Source organism: Littorina saxatilis, linkage group LG6 (genome assembly GCF_037325665.1).
Source record: "Littorina saxatilis isolate snail1 linkage group LG6, US_GU_Lsax_2.0, whole genome shotgun sequence".
NCBI lineage: Eukaryota > Metazoa > Mollusca > Gastropoda > Littorinimorpha > Littorinidae > Littorina > Littorina saxatilis.
Window position 1 is genome coordinate 48,369,921 of NC_090250.1, and position 22,086 is coordinate 48,392,006.

The 22,086-nt window shown below is 43.6% G+C and overlaps 1 protein-coding gene and 1 long non-coding RNA gene across 2 annotated transcripts in view; one reads left to right on the forward strand and one right to left on the reverse strand.

The window, feature by feature from the left end:
• Window positions 1-1,904: 1,904 nt before the first annotated feature.
• LOC138969407 (neurogenic protein mastermind-like) overlaps window positions 1,905-22,086 on the forward strand; it is a 41,612-nt gene continuing 21,430 nt past the window's right edge. Inside the window, exons 1-2 of the mRNA XM_070342202.1 lie at window positions 1,905-2,832; window positions 13,779-14,173. Of these exons, the coding sequence (XP_070198303.1) occupies window positions 13,898-14,173 (276 nt within the window). The 5' untranslated portion in view covers window positions 1,905-2,832; window positions 13,779-13,897. The remainder of the gene's footprint in view (window positions 2,833-13,778; window positions 14,174-22,086) is intronic.
• LOC138969409 (uncharacterized) overlaps window positions 19,782-22,086 on the reverse strand; it is a 234,823-nt gene continuing 232,518 nt past the window's right edge. Inside the window, exon 3 of the long non-coding RNA XR_011456452.1 lies at window positions 19,782-19,923. This is a non-coding gene — a long non-coding RNA (uncharacterized lncRNA). The remainder of the gene's footprint in view (window positions 19,924-22,086) is intronic.

The following is a 22,086-nucleotide window of genomic DNA, read 5'->3' on the forward strand; positions in this document are numbered from 1 at the left end:
GCAGACGCACACTGACACACACACACACACACACACACACACACACACACACACACACACACAGTCGCGCAAACACACTATACACTACTCTAGTTTGTGTGTCAATGTCATTGCGGATGAGTGATTACCAAGTGGTTTGATGTTTAAGTGAATCGAGTCAATGGAGCGATTGAGCTGTTATCGATGATAAGTTTGAGTTAGAAGGCACAAAAGTACAGAAGAGTAGGATAAACAGAATACTACATGGCTTGCTGTGTGATATAACGTTTACATTTCTGTTTTTTCTCTCCAAAATGTGAAAGCTCAGTTTCGCTAACATTAAAAATATATAAAAAGAAATCGTGTAAACCTGATATCACACAGCAAGCCTTGTAGTATTCTCTATTTTGATGACGAACCAAACCGTTCGTATTTGAAGTTCGGGATTTTCGGATCACGTGAAAAATGGACAAGACTTGAGAAGGACGCAGGGAGGGACGACAGACTCGCATGAAAAGCAGTCGTTTGTTATTGTAATTGTACGATGTTTTCCGCCATAACACACCATTCAGCGCTGATCAGTGACACCAAACGCAAGATGATCAATAGTTCATGTCGGAATAAATCGGTATTTCACTCAACAACGGGTCTGTGTTTTTCGGTCAGTCAGCCGGTGACTACATGTTATATCAGTTTGTCAGTGTGTTTGTGTACTTGTGTGTGTATGTGTGTGTGTGTATGTGTGCTACGGTGTGTGTGTGTGTGTTTGTGTTTGTGTGTGTGTGTGTGTTTGTGTGTGTGTGTGTGTGTTTGTGTGGTGGCCGTGGGGGGGGGGGGTGCATGTTCAGTTATGTACGTCAGTCAGTCTGTTTGTCTGTCTGTCTGATTGTTTATGTCAGTGCCAGTTTGTACAGGAAGTGAGTATTACGCGATGCAGACATTGATGCTACTACTCGGCTGTGAGATCATATATTGTGGGATCTTATTTCCATTCGAAAGAAATGTAGATTGTAAGACCTAGCGATCGAACATGACACCTGCTTACTGGCACTAAAGGTGAGTCGCGCACACAGGCGGCGACATTCACTCATTCAGCCCGCCATCACACTTTTCTCACGGATTGTCTATCTTTGCCTGTTGCAGGATGAAGGCGGGGGAGGGGGGGGGCATGGGGGGCTGGGAAGGAGCCGTACAGTAAAACATTTTCTCAGAAGTGGTATCACTAAAATATATTTTGTACGTAGAACTGCCCCTCAGCAACTACTAGTCGCGGTGATGCAACTGCTATTTATCGTCTTTAGTGACAGCAGTGGCCTCTTAAGGTTAAGAACATGATGTTTTGATATTACGTTTATACAATTATCACTGACATGCAAAGCCGTTTCTTACCACACACTGTCTACAATGAAACATGCTAACATTGTTCATAATAAGCTGATTGACAATCAGAATGCGGCTTCAACCGCCTATGCTGTCGTACGATACCGCGTTGTGCCTCTTGTCTCAAGTTCTTGTGGTAACTGGTTTACGAAAGGCGTCAAATTCACATCAGTCGGTGGCACCAACACTCACTTAGCCGTTCGTTTAGCATAGGCCTACTCTGCTCAGCGAGTAGATTATGCGGATGAATGGAAAATCGGATGTTGGCACGGCTGCGGGCTGACGAAAGCAAATCATGTCTAGTAATTCACCTGAAAAAAACCAGGAAACGAAATAAGTGTATTTTATGTCCTCGCGAATTCCTGTAGTTTTTATTGGGACATTGGTGTTGACCGGCTACTGACAGAAGAATATTTGTAACTTATATCCGATACTGAAATTTCATCACAGTTGTTCTCTTTTATGCCATATGATACGACTGAGAATCCGCGAGTCTGGTTACGAATTTGATGCAGACGATTCGCTGAAGTGAAGTGGAGGAGCCGATCGAGAGAGTGAAACTGGCAATCATTTAGGCGCAGGGGAGATAATGTGGCGGGTGTTATTGTGCTCCTAGCCTGCCCTCCCAAGGTCTCTTTGTTCTGCCCCAGGCCGTGTTGTCCTGTCGCCTCTCCCCCCTTCTCTTGCCGCCTCCACTCTTATCATCGTGGCCTCGCCCCCGCTTCCCGAAAACCCTCGGGCGACACAGGCAAGCTGCTACCCCCGGTGTTATGGCGCTCAGTGGACTCGCCCACCACCAGTAAGCGTGCCGTGAACTATGCAGGCGCCGACTGGCGGAGAGAAGTGGAGCGGGGGGTTGGGTCTCCATACTTGTGTCTGTAGTGTCCCAGTCGGCGAGACACGACACAGCACAGTCGCTCCCGTCAGACGTGAGAGAGAGAGGGAGGGAGAGAAAGAGGCGCGTGTATACTGGTTTGAGCTTTGAGCCACTGAGCTGTGCTGCTTGTTGTGTGCCATGCACTGTTTCTCCTGCCTGTGGCCGTGTTTCTCTGTGTACTTGCACTGCAGCACGCCGACTTGCCTTCCGAAACTGGGCCCCCACTTGTGTGTGTGTGTGGTGTGTGTACTGTTGGTGATGGGACAGCGCTCATTCTGCTAGTTCAGCGATGAGGGTTGGCTAGTGGAGTACCATCTCATCGACACGATCAGTGTTTGTATCCCAGAGAGTGCCAACGGCAGGAAAGTGACTTGTTGGAAGAGAGGGCTAGTTGTGCCAGCACTGCACTGGTCCCAGCGTCGAGGGGGGAGCGGGGGCAGGGTGCACTTTACTGTGTGCTACACACTTGCCATCCCGTGGAATCGGCCATGGCCGTGTGACTGCAGGAAACACCACTCGGGCCGTGTTATGTTTTGATTCATGTGTACACTTGGAGTACTCGGTCGACTCTCTACTCTTGCCTGCGGAGTTCCCATGTAAGTAGCACGCTCCGGGTTTTTCTGCCTATTCTCAGCTGCTCAAGCGAATGTGTAAGTCTACAGCGTGTGTAGTGATCGACAGCCCAGAGAGGCCTGTGTAGTTCGGCTTAGTTGCTGTGATGTGTACAGTGTCCTGAGCGTGTACTTGAACTCTGTACGCAAAAAAAAAAGTTTGGAGTTTTTTTAGTGTGACACAAAGGGAGTTGTCTTGGTGACAGTTTAGTTGTGGAGGGTTGACGAGGGTTTAGTGTGGAGGTGGCACAGTGGGGCGAGCGTTGGAGGAATCTAGCGATGGTGGCCTCTCCCCCTCCCTCGCCCCGCCAAACAAACCTTGTTCCCACAACACAGCTGTACTGTATCCACATCGCTGGGGTTCTCCTCCTCCCTGCTTCTTTTTCTCTCTTATCTCCCTTCCCACTGTGTACTTTTTTTCGGTGTCATTTGTTTCAGTGTGTGTTATCCTGAGGTGGAGTTTCAACTTTCAGTACCGACTTGTTGTATGGTTACTGGTCTTGGTCAAACTCTCCCCGTCGTGTTTTTTCGTGATTCAATTTAGCTAGGTCCATGTGCGTTTGTTTGCTGAGCGCATGGACTGCTCCGAATATGTGGCGACGGTGATTCTTTAGATGATTCACTTTTACGTTGCTTGTTGACACTTGAGGGCAGTGTATTATTGGTGCAATGCTATTGAAGTGCGCACTTACCAGGGGCCGTTATGTGCTAGTTGTGCACTGGGTGTGAGGTTGACCTCGAATCTGGTCTGTCGCTCTCCACTTCACTGCTGTGTGCCACTTGTCTTAGTACTCTTACACTGCTGAGCGTGGAGACAGCCACATTATTTGGTGCGTCTTATTTGTGTCTTCAACATGCAGTGATACACATTATTTGGTGCGTCTTATTACACCCCCGGTATAGGGGTGTGTATAGGTTTCGCTCGATGTGTTTGTTTGGGTATTTGTTTGGGTATTTGTTTGTGTGTTTGTGTTCGCAAGTAGATCTCAAGAATGAACGGACCGATCGTCACCAAACTTGGTGAACAGGTTCTATACATTCCTGAGACGGTCCTTACAAAAATTGGGACCAGTCAAACACACGGTTAGGGAGTTATTGGTGGATTAAAATTATACAAGGACTTATAGAGGCACACCCCCGTTGGTCAAAGGGAAATAACCATTCTCACTGCCACCAACTGAGAAGGTTATTTCCCTTTGACGGGGGTGTTTTTCCTATCGGAGGAATTTCTTGTTATTTTGTGTCTTCAACATGTAGTGATACATATTATAAGTATCCCTCTTCTAATTCTCTGCTCCCTGAAAGTTCACGTTTCTCTTGTTATGATCTGGTGTACTTTTGTTTTATTTGTTATCCAAAATAGATTGGCTTTTTTAAGTTCCAAATTCAAGAATAGAAAAATAGCCATAGAATGTCTAACGCAATACAAAACATTCACCTAAGTTGTTTGTATTGTGGTAGATAATTATATATTTAAACTTTCATTCATCAAATATCTTGTATTTTGTCTCTTCTTATTGTGATATGAAGTTAATATGTGTTCTGTTTTGGATACATGTGTATTATGTAATTCATGTTTGGAATAAATTCTCCCTTTTTAATCATAGTCTTCCAGCGAATGTATCCAGGTTTCCCAATTGCTTCGTTACCGGCCGATTTATGTGGAGCACGTGATGCGCACAAAAAATATTGGCGGTCTAGAAGTGTCGTCTGCGCAATGATCGCGGCGGCTTTCTTGACCGCCAAGGACGACTGCGCACGTTGTGAGACGTCATTCGTTAGACCTCAATTAGTTTTGGGTTCAGGCAGTACTTAAACCTCCATTTTTGTGTGATGTCAAACAGCGGTGATACTGATACAGTGATAGTGCCTAAAAAAAACGGATACATGTACTGCAAAAATTAACGTTGTTCATAGATGCTGCTGGTTTTTATAACAAGAATCAGAATTGCCTACACTTGAAATGCCAGATGCTCGACTATTTTCAAAGTACAGTGATTGCGCTAGATTTTTTTCAAACCGGTCCTCCCAAATCTCAGTGAATCAGGGATGGTGCTAGGATTTAATTTCTTCATACTTGTTCACTAGTAATGTTAGGCCAGGACAAGACACGGAATGGTTGTTCATTAGTAATGTTAGGCCAGGCCAAGACACGGAATGGTTGTTCACTAGTAATGTTAGGCCAGGACAAGACACGGAATGGTTGTTCACTAGTAATGTTAGGCCAGGATAAGACACGGAATGGTTGTGCACTAGTGATGTTAGGCCAGGACAAGACATGGAATGGTTGTTCACTGGTAATGTTAGGCGAGGACAAGACACGGAATGGTTGTTCACTAGTAATGTTAAGCTGGGACAAGACATTGAAATAGTTGTGCACTAGTGATGTTAGGCTAGGACAAGACACGGAATAGTTGTTCATTAGTAATGTTAAGCCAGGACACGGAATGGTTGTTCACTAGTGATGTTAGGCCAGGACAAGACACGGAATGGTCGTTCACTGGTAATGTTAAGCTGGGACAAGACATTGAAATAGTTGTGCACTAGTGATGTTAGGCTGGGACAAGACACGGAATAGTTGTTCATTAGTAATGTTAAGCCAGGACAAGACACGGAATGGTTGTGCACTAGTAATGTTAGGCCAGGACACGACACGGAATGGTTGTTCATTAGTAATGTTTGGCCAGGACAAGACACGGAATGGTTGTTCATTAGTAATGTTAGGCCAGTACAAGACATGAAATGGTTGTGCACTAGTAATGTTAGGTCAGGACAAGACACGGAATGGTTGTTCATTAGTAATGTTAGGCCAGGACAAGATACGGAATGGTTGTTCACTAGTAATGTTAGGTCAGGACAAGACACGGAATGGTTGTTCATTAGTAATGTTAAGCCAGGCCAAGACACGGAATTGTTGTTTACTAGTATTTAGTACTAGTAATGTTAGGCCAGGACAAGACACGGAATGGTTGTTCACTAGTAATGTTAAGCTGGGACAAGACATTGAAATAGTTGTGCACTAGTGATGTTAGGCTAGGACAAGACACGGAATAGTTGTTCACTAGTAATGTTAGGCCAGGACACGGAATGGTTGTTCACTTGTAATGTTAGGCCAGGACAAGACACGGAATGGTTGTTCACTAGTAATGTTAAGCTGGGACAAGACATTGAAATAGTTGTGCACTAGTGATGTTAGGCTAGGACAAGACACGGAATAGTTGTTCATTAGTAATGTTAAGCCAGGACAAGACACGGAATGGTTGTGCACTAGTAATGTTAGGCCAGGACAAGACACGGAATGGTTGTGCACTAGTAATGTTAGGCCAGGACACGACACGGAATGGTTGTTCATTAGTAATGTTAGGCCAGTACAAGACATGAAATGGTTGTGCACTAGTAATGTTAGGTCAGGACAAGACACGGAATGGTTGTTCACTGGTAATGTTAGGGCAGGACAAACCACGGAATGGTTGTTCATTAGTAATGTTAGGTCAGGACAAGACACGGAATAGTTGTTCACTGGTAATGTTAGGCCAGGACAAGACACGGAATGGTTGTGCACTTGTAATGTTAGGCCAGGACAAGACACGGAATGGTTGTTCATTAGTAATGTTAGGTCAGGACAAGACACGGAATGGTTGTTCATTAGTAATGTTAGGCCAGGACAAGACACGGAATGGTTGTTCACTAGTAATGTTAGGCCAGGACAGGACACGGAATGGTTGTGCACTAGTAATGTTAGGCCAGGACAGGACACGGAATGGTTGTGCACTAGTAATGTTAGGTCAGGACAGGACAGGACACGGAATGGTTGTGCACTAGTAATGTTAGGCCAGGACAGGACAGGACACGGAATGGTTGTGCACTAGTAATGTTAGGCCAGGACAGGACACGGAATGGTTGTGCACTAGTAATGTTAGGCCAGGACAGGACACGGAATGGTTGTGCACTAGTAATGTTAGGCCAGGACAGGACACGGAATGGTTGTTCACTAGTGATGTTAGGCCAGGACAAGACACGGAATGGTTGTGCACTAGTGATGTTAGGCCAGGACAAGACACGGAATGGTTGTGCACTAGTGATGTTAGGCCAGGACAAGACACGGAATGGTTGTTCACTAGTAATGTTAAGCCAGGATACGGAATGGTTGTGCACTAGTAATGTTAGGCCAGGACAAGACACGGAATGGTTGTTCACTAGTAATGTTAAGCTGGGACAAGACATTGAAATAGTTGTGCACTAGTGATGTTAGGCTAGGACAAGACACGGAATAGTTGTTCATTAGTAATGTTAAGCCAGGACAAGACACGGAATGGTTGTGCACTAGTAATGTTAGGCCAGGACAGGACACGGAATGGTTGTGCACTAGTAATGTTAGGTCAGGACACGACACAGAATGGTTGTTCATTAGTAATGTTAGGCCAGGACAGGACACGGAATGGTTGTGCACTAGTAATGTTAGGCCAGGACAAGATACGGAATGGTTGTGCACTAGTAATGTTAGGCCAAGATACGGAATGGTTGTGCACTAGTAATGTTAGGCCAGGACAAGACATTGAATGGTTGTTCAATAGTAATGTTAGGCCAGGACAAGACACGGAATGGTTGTTCACTAGTAATGTTAGGCCAGGACACGGAATGGTTGTGCACTAGTGATCAATGTTAGGTCAGGACAAGACACGGAATGGTTGTTCACTAGTAATGTTAGGCCAGGACAAGACACGGAGTGGTTGTTCACTGGTAATGTTAGGCCAGGACAAGACACGGAATGGTTGTTCACTGGTGATGTTAAGCCAAGATACGGAATGGTTGTGCACTAGTAATGTTAGGCCAGGACATGACACGGAATGGTTGTTTACTAGTAATTGACGCTGCTGGTTTTTAAAACAAGAATCAGAATTGCCTACACTTGAAATGCCAGATGCTAGACTATTTTCAAAGTACAGTGATTGCGCTAGATTTTTTTCAAACCGGTCCTCCCAAATCTCGGTAAATCAGGGATGGTGCTAGGATTTAATTTCTTCATACTTGTTCACAAGTTAACATTACTAATGAACAACCAGGCCAGGACAAGACACGGAATGGTTGTTCACTAGTAAGTGATGCTGCTGGTTTTTAAAACAAGAATCAGAATTGCCTACACTTGAAATGCCAGATGCTCGACTATTTTCAAAGTACAGTGATTGCGCTAGATTTTTTTCAAACCGGTCCTCCCAAATCTCAGTGAATCAGGGATGGTGCTAGGATTTAATTTCTTCATACTTGTTCACAAGTTAACATTACTAATGAACAACCAGGCCAGGACAAGACACGGAATGGTTGTTCACTAGTAATTGATGCTGCTGGTTTTTAAAACAAGAATCAGAATTGCCTACACTTGAAATGCCAGATGCTCGACTATTTTCAAAGTACAGTGATTGTGCTAGATTTTTTTCAAACCGGTCCTCCCAAATCTCAGTAAATCAGGGATGGTGCTAGGATTTAATTTCTTCATACTTGTTGAAGTTGTTCACTAGTAATGTTAGGCCAGGACAAGACACGGAATGGTTGTGCACTAGTAATGTTAGGCCAGGACAAGACACGGAATGGTTGTTCACTGGTAATGTTAGGCCAGGACAAGACACGGAATGGTTGTGCACTAGTAATGTTAGGCCAGGACAAGACACGGAATGGTTGTTCACTTGTAATGTTAGGCCAGAACAAGACACGGATTGGTTGTTCACTAGTAATGTTAAGCTGGGACAAGACATTGAAATAGTTGTGCACTAGATATGTTAGGCTAGGACAAGACACGGAATAGTTGTTCACTGGTAATGTTAGGCCAGGACAAGACACGGAATGGTTGTTCACTAGTAATGTTAGGCCAGGACAAGACACGGAATGGTTGTTCACTAGTAATGTTAAGCTGGGACAAGACATTGAAATAGTTGTGCACTAGTGATGTTGGGCTAGGACAAGACACGGAATAGTTGTTCATTAGTAATGTTAAGCCAGGACAAGACACGGAATGGTTGTGCACTAGTAATGTTAGGCCAGGACACGACACGGAATGGTTGTTCACTAGTAATGTTAGGCCAGGCCAAGACACGGAATGGTTGTTCATTAGTAATGTTAGGCCAGACAAACCACGGAATGGTTGTACACTAGTAATGTTAGGTCAGGACAAGACACGGAATAGTTGTTCACTGGTAATGTTAGGCCAGACAAACCACAGAATGGTTGTTCATTAGTAATGTTAGGTCAGGACAAGACACGGAATGGTTGTTCATTAGTAATGTTAGGCCAGGACAAGACACGGAATGGTTGTTCATTAGTAATGTTAGGCCAGGACAAGACACGGAATGGTTGTTCATTATTAATGTTAGGCCAGGACAAGACACGGAATGGTTGTTCATTAGTAATGTTAGGCCAGGAGAGGACACGGAATGGTTGTGCACTAGTAATGTCAAGACAGGACACGGAATGGTTGTGCACTAGTAATGTCAAGACAGGACACGGAATGGTTGTTCACTAGTAATGTTAGGTCAGGATAAGACACGGAATGGTTGTTCACTAGTAATGTTAGGCCAGGACAGGACACAGAATGGTTGTGCACTAGTAATGTTAGGCCAGGACAAGACACAGAATGGTTGTGCACTAGTAATGTTAGGCCAGGACAAGACACGGAATGGTTGTGCACTAGTAATGTTAGGTCAGGACACGACACAGAATGGTTGTGCACTAGTAATGTTAGGCCAGGACAGGACAGGACACGGAATGGTTGTGCACTAGTAATGTTAAGCCAGGACAGGACACGGAATGGTTGTGCACTAGTAATGTTAGGCCAGGACAGGACACGGAATGGTTGTGCACTAGTAATGTTAGGTCAGGACACGACACGGAATGGTTGTGCACTAGTAATGTTAGGCCAGGACAGGACAGGACACGGAATGGTTGTGCACTAGTAATGTTAGGCCAGGACAAGACACGGAATGGTTGTGCACTAGTAATGTTAGGCCAGGACAGGACACGGAATGGTTGTGCACTAGTAATGTTAGGCCAGGACAGGACACGGAATGGTTGTGCACTAGTAATGTTAGGCCAGGACAAGACACGGAATGGTTGTGCACTAGTGATGTTAGGCCAGGACAAGACACGGAATGGTTGTTCACTGGTAATGTTAGGCCAGGACAAGACACGGAATGGTTGTTCACTAGTGATGTTAGGCCAGGACAAGACACGGAATGGTTGTTCACTGGTAATGTTAAGCTGGGACAAGACATTGAAATAGTTGTGCACTAGTGATGTTAGGCTAGGACAAGACACGGAATAGTTGTTCATTAGTAATGTTAAGCCAGGACAAGACACGGAATGGTTGTGCACTAGTAATGTTAGGCCAGGACAAGACACGGAATGGTTGTGCACTAGTAATGTTAGGCCAGGACACGACACGGAATGGTTTTTCATTAGTAATGTTAGGCCAGGACAAGACACAGAATGGTTGTGCACTAGTAATGTTAGGCCAGGACAAGATACGGAATGGTTGTTCACTAGTAATGTTAAGCCAGGATACGGAATGGTTGTGCACTAGTAATGTTAGGCCAAGATACGGAATGGTTGTGCACTAGTAATGTTAGGCCAAGATACGGAATGGTTGTGCACTAGTAATGTTAGGCCAGGACAAGACATTGAATGGTTGTTCACTAGTAATGTTAGGCCAGGACAAGACACGGAATGGTTGTTCACTAGTAATGTTAGGCCAGGACAAGACACGGAATGGTTGTTCACTAGTAATGTTAGGCCAGGACAAGACACAGAATGGTTGTTCACTAGTAATGTTAGGCCAGGACAAGACACAGAATGGTTGTTCACAAGTAATGTTAGGCCAGGACAAGACACGGAATGGTTGTTCACTAGTGATGTTAGGCCAGGACAAGACACTGAATGGTTGTTCACTGGTAATGTTAGGCCAGGACAAGACACGGAATGCTTGTTCACTGGTAATGTTAGGCCAGGACAAGACACGGAATGGTTGTTCACTGGTAATGTTAGGCCAGGACAAGACACGGAATGGTTGTTCACTGGTAATGTTAGGCCAGGACAAGACACGGAATGGTTGTTCACTAGTGATGTTAGGCCAGGACAAGACACGGAATGGTTGTTCACTGGTAATGTTAGGACAAGACACGGAATGGTTGTTCACTAGTAATGTTAGGCCAGGACAAGACACGGAATGGTTGTTCACTAGTAATGTTAGGCCAGGACAAGACACGGAGTGGTTGTTCACTGGTAATGTTAGGCCAGGACAAGACACGGAATGGTTGTTCACTAGTAATGTTAGGCCAGGACAAGACACGGAATGGTTGTGCACTAGTGATGTTAGGCCAGGACAAGACACGGAATGGTTGTTCACTAGTAATGTTAAGCCAAGATACGGAATGGTTGTGCACTAGTAATGTTAGGCCAGGACAAGACTCGGAATGGTTGTTCACTAGTAATGTTAGGCCAGGACAAGACACGGAATGGTTGTTCACTGGTAATGTTAAGCTGGGACAAGACATTGAAATAGTTGTGCACTTGTGATGTTAGGCTAGGACAAGACACGGAATAGTTGTTCATTAGTAATGTTAAGCCAGGACAAGACACGGAATGGTTGTGCACTAGTAATGTTAGGCCAGGACACGACACGGAATGGTTGTTCATTAGTATGGTTAAGCCAAGACAAGACACGGAATGGTTGTGCACTAGTAATGTTAGGCCAGGACATGACACGGAATAGCTGTGCACCAGTGATGTTAGGCTAGGACAAGACATGGAATGGATGTGCACCAGTGATGTTAAGCCAGGACAAGACACGGAATAGTTCCCACCGCGGTTTAGGGGGAAGAATTTACCCAATGCTCCCCAGCATGTCGTAAGAGGCGACTAACGGATTCTGCTTCTCCTTTTACCCTTGTTAAGTGTTTATTGTATAGAATATAGTCAATTTTTGTAAAGATTTTAGTCAAGCAGTATGTAAGAAATGTTAAGTCCTTTGTAGTACTGGAAACTTGCATTCTCCCAGTAAGGTCATATATTGTACTACGTTGCAAGCCCCTGGAGCAATTTTTTTATTAGTGCTTTTGTGAACAAGAAACAATTAACAAGTGGCTCTATCCCATCTCCCCCCTTTCCCCGTCGCGATATAACCTTGAACGGTTGAAAACAATGTTAAACACCAAATAAAGAAAGAAAGAACGGAATAGTTGTTCATTAGTAAAGTTAAGCCAGGACAAGACATGGAATTGTTGTGCATTAGTAATGTTAAGCCAGGACAAGACATGGAATTGTTGTGCATTAGTAATGTTAAGCTAGGACAAGACACGGAATGGTTTTTCACTAGGGTTGCTCCCAATACAAGACACATGGTTGTTAATTATGCTATGTCAGAACAGGACACAGGATGTCAAAGGGTTGTTTACTAGAAGAAGTAAATAGCAATGCTAGGATAGGACAAGACACAACATTTGTGTTCACTAGTAGTCATACATACATGTACAAGACCTAGCATGGTTGGACACCGGCACGGTGGCCTAGTGGTAAGGCGTCCGCCCCGTGATCGGGAGGTCGTGGGTTCGAACCCCGGCCGGGTCATACCTAAGACTTTAAAATTGGCAATCTAGTGGCTGCTCCGCCTGGCGTCTGGCATTATGGGGTTAGTGCTAGGACTGGTTGGTCCGGTGTCAGAATAATGTGACTGGGTGAGACATGAAGCCTGTGCTGCGACTTCTGTCTTGTGTGTGGCGCACGTTATATGTCAAAGCAGCACCGCCCTGATATGGCCCTTCGTGGTCGGCTGGGCGTTAAGCAAACAAACAAACAAACAAACAAACAAATAGCAGGGTTGGTCACTAGTAGTAGTAATGCTATGCCAAGATCAGATACATGATGGTTGTTCACTATCATACGAATACGAATAAACTTTATTGTCATGAAACGTAGTGTTTATAAGACACGGGAAGATAGATAACCAAATGATTACATTAATTTATTTCTTTTTTTAGGAAGCAATTAGATACAAATTCTCCCAATTTAGTTTGTACTTTGTCTACTTGCAAAAGTTGACTTGGTACATCATATGAATATATAGGTCGATTAATTTCACTCATGAAAGATTTTCGTAATTGGTTGTTTTCTATGCAGTTATCTAGAAAATGTATTTTATCTTCTATTACTCCACATGTTTCACATAATCTATTTTCCCCAGGTGTATTGCTGTATCTACCAGTTTCAATTTTCAGGTCGTGGGCACTTATTCTCAGTTTACACAACGATTGTTTATATTTTCTTTGTTTTATGCATAAAACAGGCGTGTACAAGATGCGCACGTGTTGCCGACTAATAACGGAGGGAAATGGACCATGCCAAAAATAAGTTGTTCGCGAAAATATTGCTTGGTGCTTGAACACGTTGTTCGCCAGCAATGGCTAAATGATCTTCCCTGATATTTATCAGATCTTTCGTTCAGGGAGTATTTTTCAGTTTGAGATATGTTCAGTGTTAGAATAGATTATTAGCAATGCGGGAACTTTGACATGTCACACAAAAGTGTCGCCTGTATTCTGCCAACACAAATCTGTGGAGGCGGACTTAAAATTTGAAAGCTCAGTACCTGTAGTACAGGTTGTTTTGGTTGTGTGTTTTTTTCTCCACAAAGCATGTGGCGCAAAAAAGATAAATCAAACAATCCACATGGTCACGAGGTGCTCCCCTCTCCAATACAGTGCCGTAATGTTGCTATTACGTCATAGTAATTAGTATCTTTCTTTGTGTTCCACGTGCAGTCTGGTCAAGATGTACCTTCAACACATGAGAGCGTTGTGCTTATTGCCATAACTGTGTATCTCTACAAGTACAATACACATGTACCATCAGTATCAGTGTTCACTGCTATTTCCGTGTCCCACGTGCAGGCTGGTCAAGCGCTCTAGATGCACCCCCTCGGCAGCGTTGAGCCTGGAGCAGCAGCAGTGGCAGCAACAACGGCGTCCCCCGCTCGGGTGAGTGAGAGGGCCGGGCGGTCAGCGCTAGCATGGGGGATTTCCTGGCCCCGAAACGACGAGACGTGGTGGACCGGCTGCGGCGCCGCATAGAGCAGTACCGCCAGCACCATTACAACTCCGTCAGCCGCTTCAACGTCGGCCGTCCAGGACTGTACGAGCAGCAGAAACAGGAGACGGAGTTACTCCATCAGAGCTGGCTGGAGAACAAGGCCAAGAAGGCCGCCAAACATTCCAAGGTCAAGGACACCGGAGGAGGCGGGGGTGGTCCCAATAACTCTCAGAGCGACCATCGCAATCTGGTGACGGTGAGTCTTTTCATTTTTTATTAAAATAAAATAACTTCTTGGAAGTTGGACATGCCGAGTGTACTCGTCAGAAGTTTCTGAGCAGTTCTGCTCTTTCGGGAAAGCTGCAAGTGACAAGCATCATACGAACGAATTCCCATTATGTTTATACCCCCGTCCTTTCATGTGTCAAGAGGTGTTGATGTCTCTAGAGGTCCATCACAACGTTCTGGAATGGAGATACCAGCTCTGGTGCATTTAATTCTTTTACCTTCGGGTGAATTTCCCTTTTCATGCACTATCCTTACTTCGTACAGTGCATTGACTGCAGTGTCAAGTGTTGTCCACTTCGTACAGTGCATTGACTGCAGTGTCAAGTGTTGTCCACTTCGTACAGTGCATTGACTGCAGTGTCAAGTGTTGTCCACTTCGTACAGTGCATTGACTGCAGTGTCAAGTGTTGTCCACTTCGTACAGTGCATTGACTGCAGTGTCAAGTGTTGTCCACTTCGTACAGTGCATTGACTGCAGTGTCAAGTGTTGTCCACTTCGTACAGTGCATTGACTGCAGTGTCAAGTGTTGTCCACTTCGTACAGTGCATTGACTGCAGTGTCAAGTGTTGTCCACTTCGTACAGTGCATTGACTGCAGTGTCAAGTGTTGTCCACTTCGTACAGTGCATTGACTGCAGTGTCAAGTGTTGTCCACTTCGTACAGTGCATTGACTGCAGTGTCAAGTGTTGTCCACTGACCTGTTTCTTGAGGGGGTGAGTCTTTCCTGTTCTCCGTGTAAGGAGGTCAGAGAGTCTCAGACAGAAGAGGATGTGCTTGCCTTGGGCATAGGTCACGACCTTTATTACATGGGGATTCACCTTTGTAAACAGAAGTGCCCATAGTCGCCCACACCGGCACGGTTGGCCTAGTGGTAAGGCGTCCGCCCCGTGATCGAACCCCGGCATACCTATGACTTTAAAATTGGCAATCTAGTGGCTGCTCCGCCTGGCGTCTGGCATTATGGGGTTAGTGCTAGGACTGGTTGGTCCGGTGTCAGAATAATGTGACTGGGTGAGACATGAAGCCTGTGCTGCGACTTCTGTCTTGTGTGTGGCGCACGTTAATATTATGTCAAAGCAGCACCGCCCTGATATGGCCCTTCGTGGTCGGCTGGGCGTTAAGCAAACAAAAAACAAACAATGTCTCCTGCGTTGCGTCTGTACGGCATTTCAATCACACACATGTGGGTGTGGGTGTGTGTGGGTGTGGGTGTGGGGGTGTGTACGCAAGTATAAAGATGAAGGGCGTCAGAGTAACGTCAGTAAGTAAATTGGAAAGATTTAACTTATATATCATAGTCATTCATTCAGAGACACCTGATTGTCTTGTCACCCAAGGCAGGTGGAAAGATTTAACTTATATATCATAGTCATTCATTCACAGACACCTGATTGTCTTGTCACCCAAGGCAGGTGGAACAGATGTTGGGCAAGCAAACGTTTAGAAGCAATCGCAATCTCCTGAAATTGTCTTTCCTGCCCTAACTTTTGCAAGTATTATTGTGACATTTTAATCATGTTAAACTTTCCGAAACTTGATTTATTACTTACAATGCAGACTCGGAGTTCTTCCAAAGTGGTTCGAGTGAGAAATGAGCCTTGTTGCCGAGAGTTGGCCAGTAGTGGACATTTGTCAATTTCTTTACTTAGGCCTTTCAGGATTATAAATGATATCGTCAAACTTATATATTGTTTTGATACAGTGGAAACTTCGACGAAAAGACATCTGTTTGTGTTCCTATACATTGTACGTCCGTGTATGACATTGGCAAGTATTTTTATGTCGTAGAGAATAAAATGGATAGCAGAAGGCGTCCTTTATGAGGTGAGAAATAGCCTCTCTATGTACGTATCACTATATTAAAGAGTATGGCAAAGGAAAACTTTGACATTTAGCTTTCAGCCATGAACAGTATCACATAACAAGGTATTGGTGTTGTGCAGTAAAAACCTCCCCCCCCCCCCCCCCCGCGGGTTAGGGAGAAGAATTTACCCGATGCTCCCCAGCATGTCGTAAGAGGCGACTAACGGATTCTGTTTCTCTTTTTACCCTTGTTAAAGTGTTTCTTGTATAGAATGTAGTCAATTTTTGTACAGATTTTAGTCAAGCAGTATGTAAGAAATGTTAAGTCCTTTGTACTGGAAACTTGCATTCTCCCAGTAAGGTAATACATTGTACTACGTTGCAAGCCCCTGGAGCAAATTTTTGATTAGTGCTTTTGTGAACAAGAAACAATTGACAAGTGGCTCTATCCCATCTCCCCCCTTTCCCCGTCGCGATATAACTTTCGTGGTTGAAAACGACGTTAAACACCAAATAAAGAAAGAAAGTAAAAACCTGTCTCTGGTTTGCACTTTCCTCAAAACTAAACGGTTTCTTGTTATAAATAGCAGGTTCATTTGTAAGTCTGCACAGATTATATAAAAAGTTTAATTTGCAATGACATTGCAAGCAGATTCATCATTCAATAAGAAAAAATGTTGGAAAGAGTTGCCAGGACTTGCATATTACCGTGTTTGTGAGCCTTGAACTAATGTCTCTTTTCGTGCTGTCGCCACAGGCTGTTCACAAATAATGATGACGATGGCAAGAGCTATGTTCTGCATCTGTAGCGCAGTCAGTGTGTGGGTGTGAGGGGGTGAAGAATTATCGCCCCTGCTAGGATATAAACTAGGGCAGTGCCTGCAGGTAGATGTTGAGTGCAGGGTGTGGGTGGTCATGAACAGCTGGGGGGGGGGGGGGGCTTCAATGGACGCTTTCATTTGATTTGTTTTCCTTGATTGGTTTGTGGGCGAGGTCGAGATGAACAAGAACTAATTATATCTAAGCATTCATGCTTATAATTTCTGTCACTCTCAAAAAAAAGGTTCAAATCAATTCAGTATCATGTGAATGCTGTGCTGATGTCTGTCAGGACATTGTGTATGTTTGACAGAACTGTGTCATGACGCACTGTGTCTGTGTATCTTAGACTTGTCAGTTCTAGTTTTGGTTTCCTTAACGATGTCATGCTCTCATGTCAAATATTGTTATCGTTGGCTGCTTTAGCAACATCTCTCTATTTCGATCAAAAGCATAGTTTGAGGATTGGACGCATTTAACTTGAGGAACTTCGTCATTTCTACAGCTGACAAAGCACAGCGGTCTGCCCTTCACCCGCTTATGTGATACATTTATCGCAAACACAACAAAGAAACAAACAAAAAACACGAAATGACACAAACCAGAGGTTTGCCCTTAGCTCAGCTTAGTTTTAAATTTTGTTGACAAACCGAAAATATAAACTTGAGCACAATGCCAGGATGCTAACTACAGAAAGGTTGACTGGCATAGCAGTGCGCAAAACTTGCCCAAGAATGAAGCGTGATGGACGCACAGGGCATACCATGAAGACAATCAGATAGAATGAAGCGTGATGGACGCACAGGGCATATCATGAAGACAATCAGATGTGGGTCACAGAAACACACGGTAACTTTGTTGACGTTTTATTCGGATAACAAAAAAGACCTCAGGGCATGCAGAAAAGGAGAGGGAGGGGGGTGATGCCTGGCTGTAGTGTAGATCCTTTATTGCGCGGCATGCAGGCAGACAGAATGACGTGTCCGGTTCTTGCAGGTGTTTCGTTCAGTCACAGTGTCGTAGTCCTTCTCGCCCGGCCTGCTCATATGTAAACTGAAGACTCGACAAGGTGGCTACTTCGTAAGACTTAGAAGCTGTCAGTCTGAGGCAAGACATGAGAATACATGATGGTGGCGTAGACTTTCCTCGACGTACTTATCTTTAGAAGCTGTCAGTCTGAGGCAAGACATGAGAATACATGATGGTGGCGTAGACTTTCCTCGACGTACTTATCTCTTTCCTTCATTTGCTGATGGCTGTAGCTCTACTTACCTTTCCCCTAAACTCACACACACACACACGCACGCACGCACGCCTCAATCCATCCAACTTCTCTTTCTCCGTAATTGCAGTGTCAATTTTTCTTGTCCTTTTTACATTTAATCAAGTTTTGACAAAATGTTTTAACATAGAGGGGGAATCGAGACGAGGGTCGTGGTGTATGTGTGTGTGTGCGTGTGTGTGTGCGTGTGTGTGTGTGTAGAGCGATTCAGAGTAAACTACTGGACCGATCTTTATGAAATTTGACATGAGAGTTCCTGGGTATGATTTCCCGGGACGTTTTTTTCTTTTTTTCGATAAATGTCTTTGATGACGTCATATCCGGCTTTTTGTAAAAGTTGAGGCGGCACTGTCACACCCTCATTTTTCAATTAAATTGATTTGAAATTTTGGCCAAGCAATCTTCGACGAAGGCCGGACTTCAGTATTGCATTTCAGCTTGGTGGCTTAAAAATTAATTAATGACTTTGGTCATTAAAAATCTGAAAATTGTAAAAAAAATTATTTTGTTATAAAACGATCCAAATTTACGTTCATCTTATTCTTCATCATTTTCTGATTCCAAAAACATATAAATATGTTATATTTGGATTAAAAACAAGCTCTGAAAATTAAAAAAATTAAAACTTATGATCAAAATTAAATTTTTGAAATCAATTTAAAAACACTTTCATCGCATTCCTTGTCGGTTCCTGATTCCAAAAACATATATATATGATATGTTTGGATTAAAAGCACGCTCAGAAAGTTAAAACGAAGAGAGGTACAGTAAAGCGTGCTATGAAGCACAGTGCAACCGCTACCGCACCAAACAGGCTCGTCACTTTCACTGCCTTTTGCACTAGCGGCGGACTACGTTCAATTTCATTCTGTGAGTTCCACAGCTTGACTAAATGTAGTAATTTCGCCTTACGCGACTTGTTTGTTCATTCTTGAGAAGAAAAAAACCCATGCAGACAGCAGCTGCATTACATGAGAGCGTTTCCTCTCAGTCATTTTATGTGGAACAAAAAGGGATATTAGTTGTTAAGACAAGGAATAAAAAGATCAGGTGTTATTGATGTTAAAAAAATATTTTTAAAAAAAAGGAGACGAAAAAACTGTATTACGAGTTGGCAGTAAAGACTGGCAATTGTAACACAATACAAGTTAGTGTACAATATATCATTTTTCATTGTAATATTGGACGGCTTAAAAAAAACCACCGTAAGATAGCCAAACAAGACAACCAGTTCTGGGTAAATAATTGATTTGACATTTTACTCCTATGTAAAAGTTACCAAGTAGGTGCCTATCCTAAATGTATGTTGATTGTTTAAGTTTAACTGGTTTTTTTTGGTCAAGTCAATGGTTAGGGTACCCTGATTTGAATGGCGGCCACAGAATCCTGTTAAAGACATCTTTGATCCGAAAAGTGTGCCACAAAGCCAAGGGAATTGCCTTTAACGGCATAGAAAGTTGCAATGAAATGTCACGGGAACTTATCTTTTAGGCAAAAAAAAAATTGTCTGTTTAGGGTAACATGACCAAAAAAAGTAGGGTCGGTAGGTAGGTAGGTTTTTTTTTTTTTTTTGGTAAATGCTATGTTGGCTGAACATTCACTTCTTATATTTGATGAATACATGTTTCAAAACTAACGTATAAATAAAACAGAGAGAAAGGGAGAGAAAGAAACGCCAAATGTCTCTTTTTAGCATTTTTACCTCTTTTTTTTTTCTTTTTTTTTTTTGAAATCAAAAAAAAGTTTTTGGGTCGGCGCCAAATCGATAGGGTCGGTCGGGTTACCCTAAACAGACAATTTTTTTTTGTTTGGCCTTAGTTGGGGTACGAAGATTGTTGCAATAATTTGTTTGCCAAGTTTACAAAAAAAATTAAGAAGAAGAATAAGAAGCACACAAGAATGGTCACGAATTTTTTTTGAAAAGAGATAGGCAGAAAGACGGCATCAGATGAACATGTAACCTTTGTCGTTGTGGAATCACCACGAGTGCAGGACATGCGGTGAAAATAAGGGATTCCAAATGAACGTCTCTGGACAAAAAAGGCAAACAGGCTTTCTGATGAACTTTGTGGTGTATGGTTGCTTCAAAGCGTCCTGATGCCTTGCGTCAAACGGGGAGGGGGAGGGGGGCGGTTGGGGTGCGCATTGTCGCTCTATTGATTTGTTTTCTGCTCCTGTGTTTGGTGCCCGCTTGTCACCTCGCTGCGATACCGTGACCCCCCTCCCCTTTCATCACTTGACAGTGCTCTCACTTTTTCTTCGTCGTTATCCGGCATTTTCTGTTTGGGGATACCCTCCCCCATTTCCCCCGCTCAAGCCGTGTGACCCCCGCTTTCACATGTCGAGGTGGTGTTTGGAAAAAGGCTACTCAAAACTAGCATTTTGATAATTTGTTAAGTACTTTTCGTTGTTGTCTCAAGTGACGTGGGGTTTTTCCTCGGGTTTTTTTTTCTCTCGAGTTCCAGTAGTTGTCTTTGGCGCTGAAGTTGTGGGCTAAATCTCCCACGTACACTTGTGATTTTGAACGAGTGGTTTTTTTACGTGTATGACTAGGACCGTTTTTACCCCGGCATTCACGCAGCCGTACGCATCTTTCGGAGGAGTATCTGTGGTTCGATTTTCTTTGCCGTTCTTTATGGCATTTTGATAATTTGTTAAGTACTCTTCGTTGCTGTCTCTAGTGACGTGGGTTTTTTCCCCGTTTTATTTACATTTAGTCAAGTTTTGACTAAATGTTTTAACATAGAGGGGGGAATCGAGACGAGGGTCGTGGTGTGTGTGTGTGTGTGTGTGTGTGTGTGTGTGTAGAGCGATTCAGAGTAAAGTACTGGACCGATCTTCCTGAAAATGTTCATGAGAGTTCCTGGGTATGATATCCCCAGACGTTTTTTTCATTTTTTCGATAACTATCTGAGATGACGTCATATCCGGCATTTTGTAAAAGTTGAGGCGGCACTGTCACACCCTCATTTTTCAATAAAATTGATAGAAATTTTGGCCAAGCCATCTTCGACGAAGGCCGGACTTTGGTATTGCATTTCAGCCTGGAGGCTTAAAAATTAAAAAATCTGAAAATTGTAATTAAATTTTTTTTTCATAAAACGATCCAAAATTACGTTTATCGTATTCTTCATCATTTTCTGATTCCAAAAACATATAAATATGTTATATTCGTATAAAAAATACAAGCTCTGAAAATTAAAAATATAAAAATTTATGATTAAAATTAAATTTCCGATATCGATTTAAAAACAATTTCATCTTATTCCTTGTCCGTTCCTGATTCCAAAAACATATAGATATGATATGTTTGGATTAAAAACACGTTCAGAGAGTTAAAAAGAATAGAGACTATAGAAAAGCGTGCTATCCTCCTCAGCGCAACCGCGCTTTTCTGGATTGTTAATTTCACTGCCTTTGCCACAAGCGGTGGACAGACGATGCTACGAGTGTACGGTTTTGCGGAAAAAATGCAATGCGTTCAGTTTCATTCTGTGAGTTCGACTGAGCTTGACTAAATGTTGTATTTTCGCCTTACGCGACTTGTTTTTCTTTCTCTCTGGGGAGTTCTAGTGGTTGTCTTTGGCGCTGAAGTTGTGACGTTGTTTCTGTGGTTCTTCTTCTGCGTTCATGGGCTGAAACTCCCACGTACACTTGTGATTTTGAACGAGTGGGTTTTTTTACGTGTATGACTAGGACCGTTTTTACCCCGGCATTCACGCAGCCGTACGCATCTTTCGGAGAGTATCTGTGGTTCGATTTTCTTCGCCGTTCTTTATGGCGAGAATGTTGCTTACCCCCATCTGTCCATGTATATAATACTAGATGAATACCCGCTTCGCCGGGAAGAAGTAGAGCCGAATACCCGGCTTCGCCGGGGACCCGGCTTTGCCGGGTGTACGACGGCTTCGCCGGCGCACCGTACGAAGGAAGGGATATAAACGCGCAAAACACTGGAGAAGATAAAGAAAAGTTA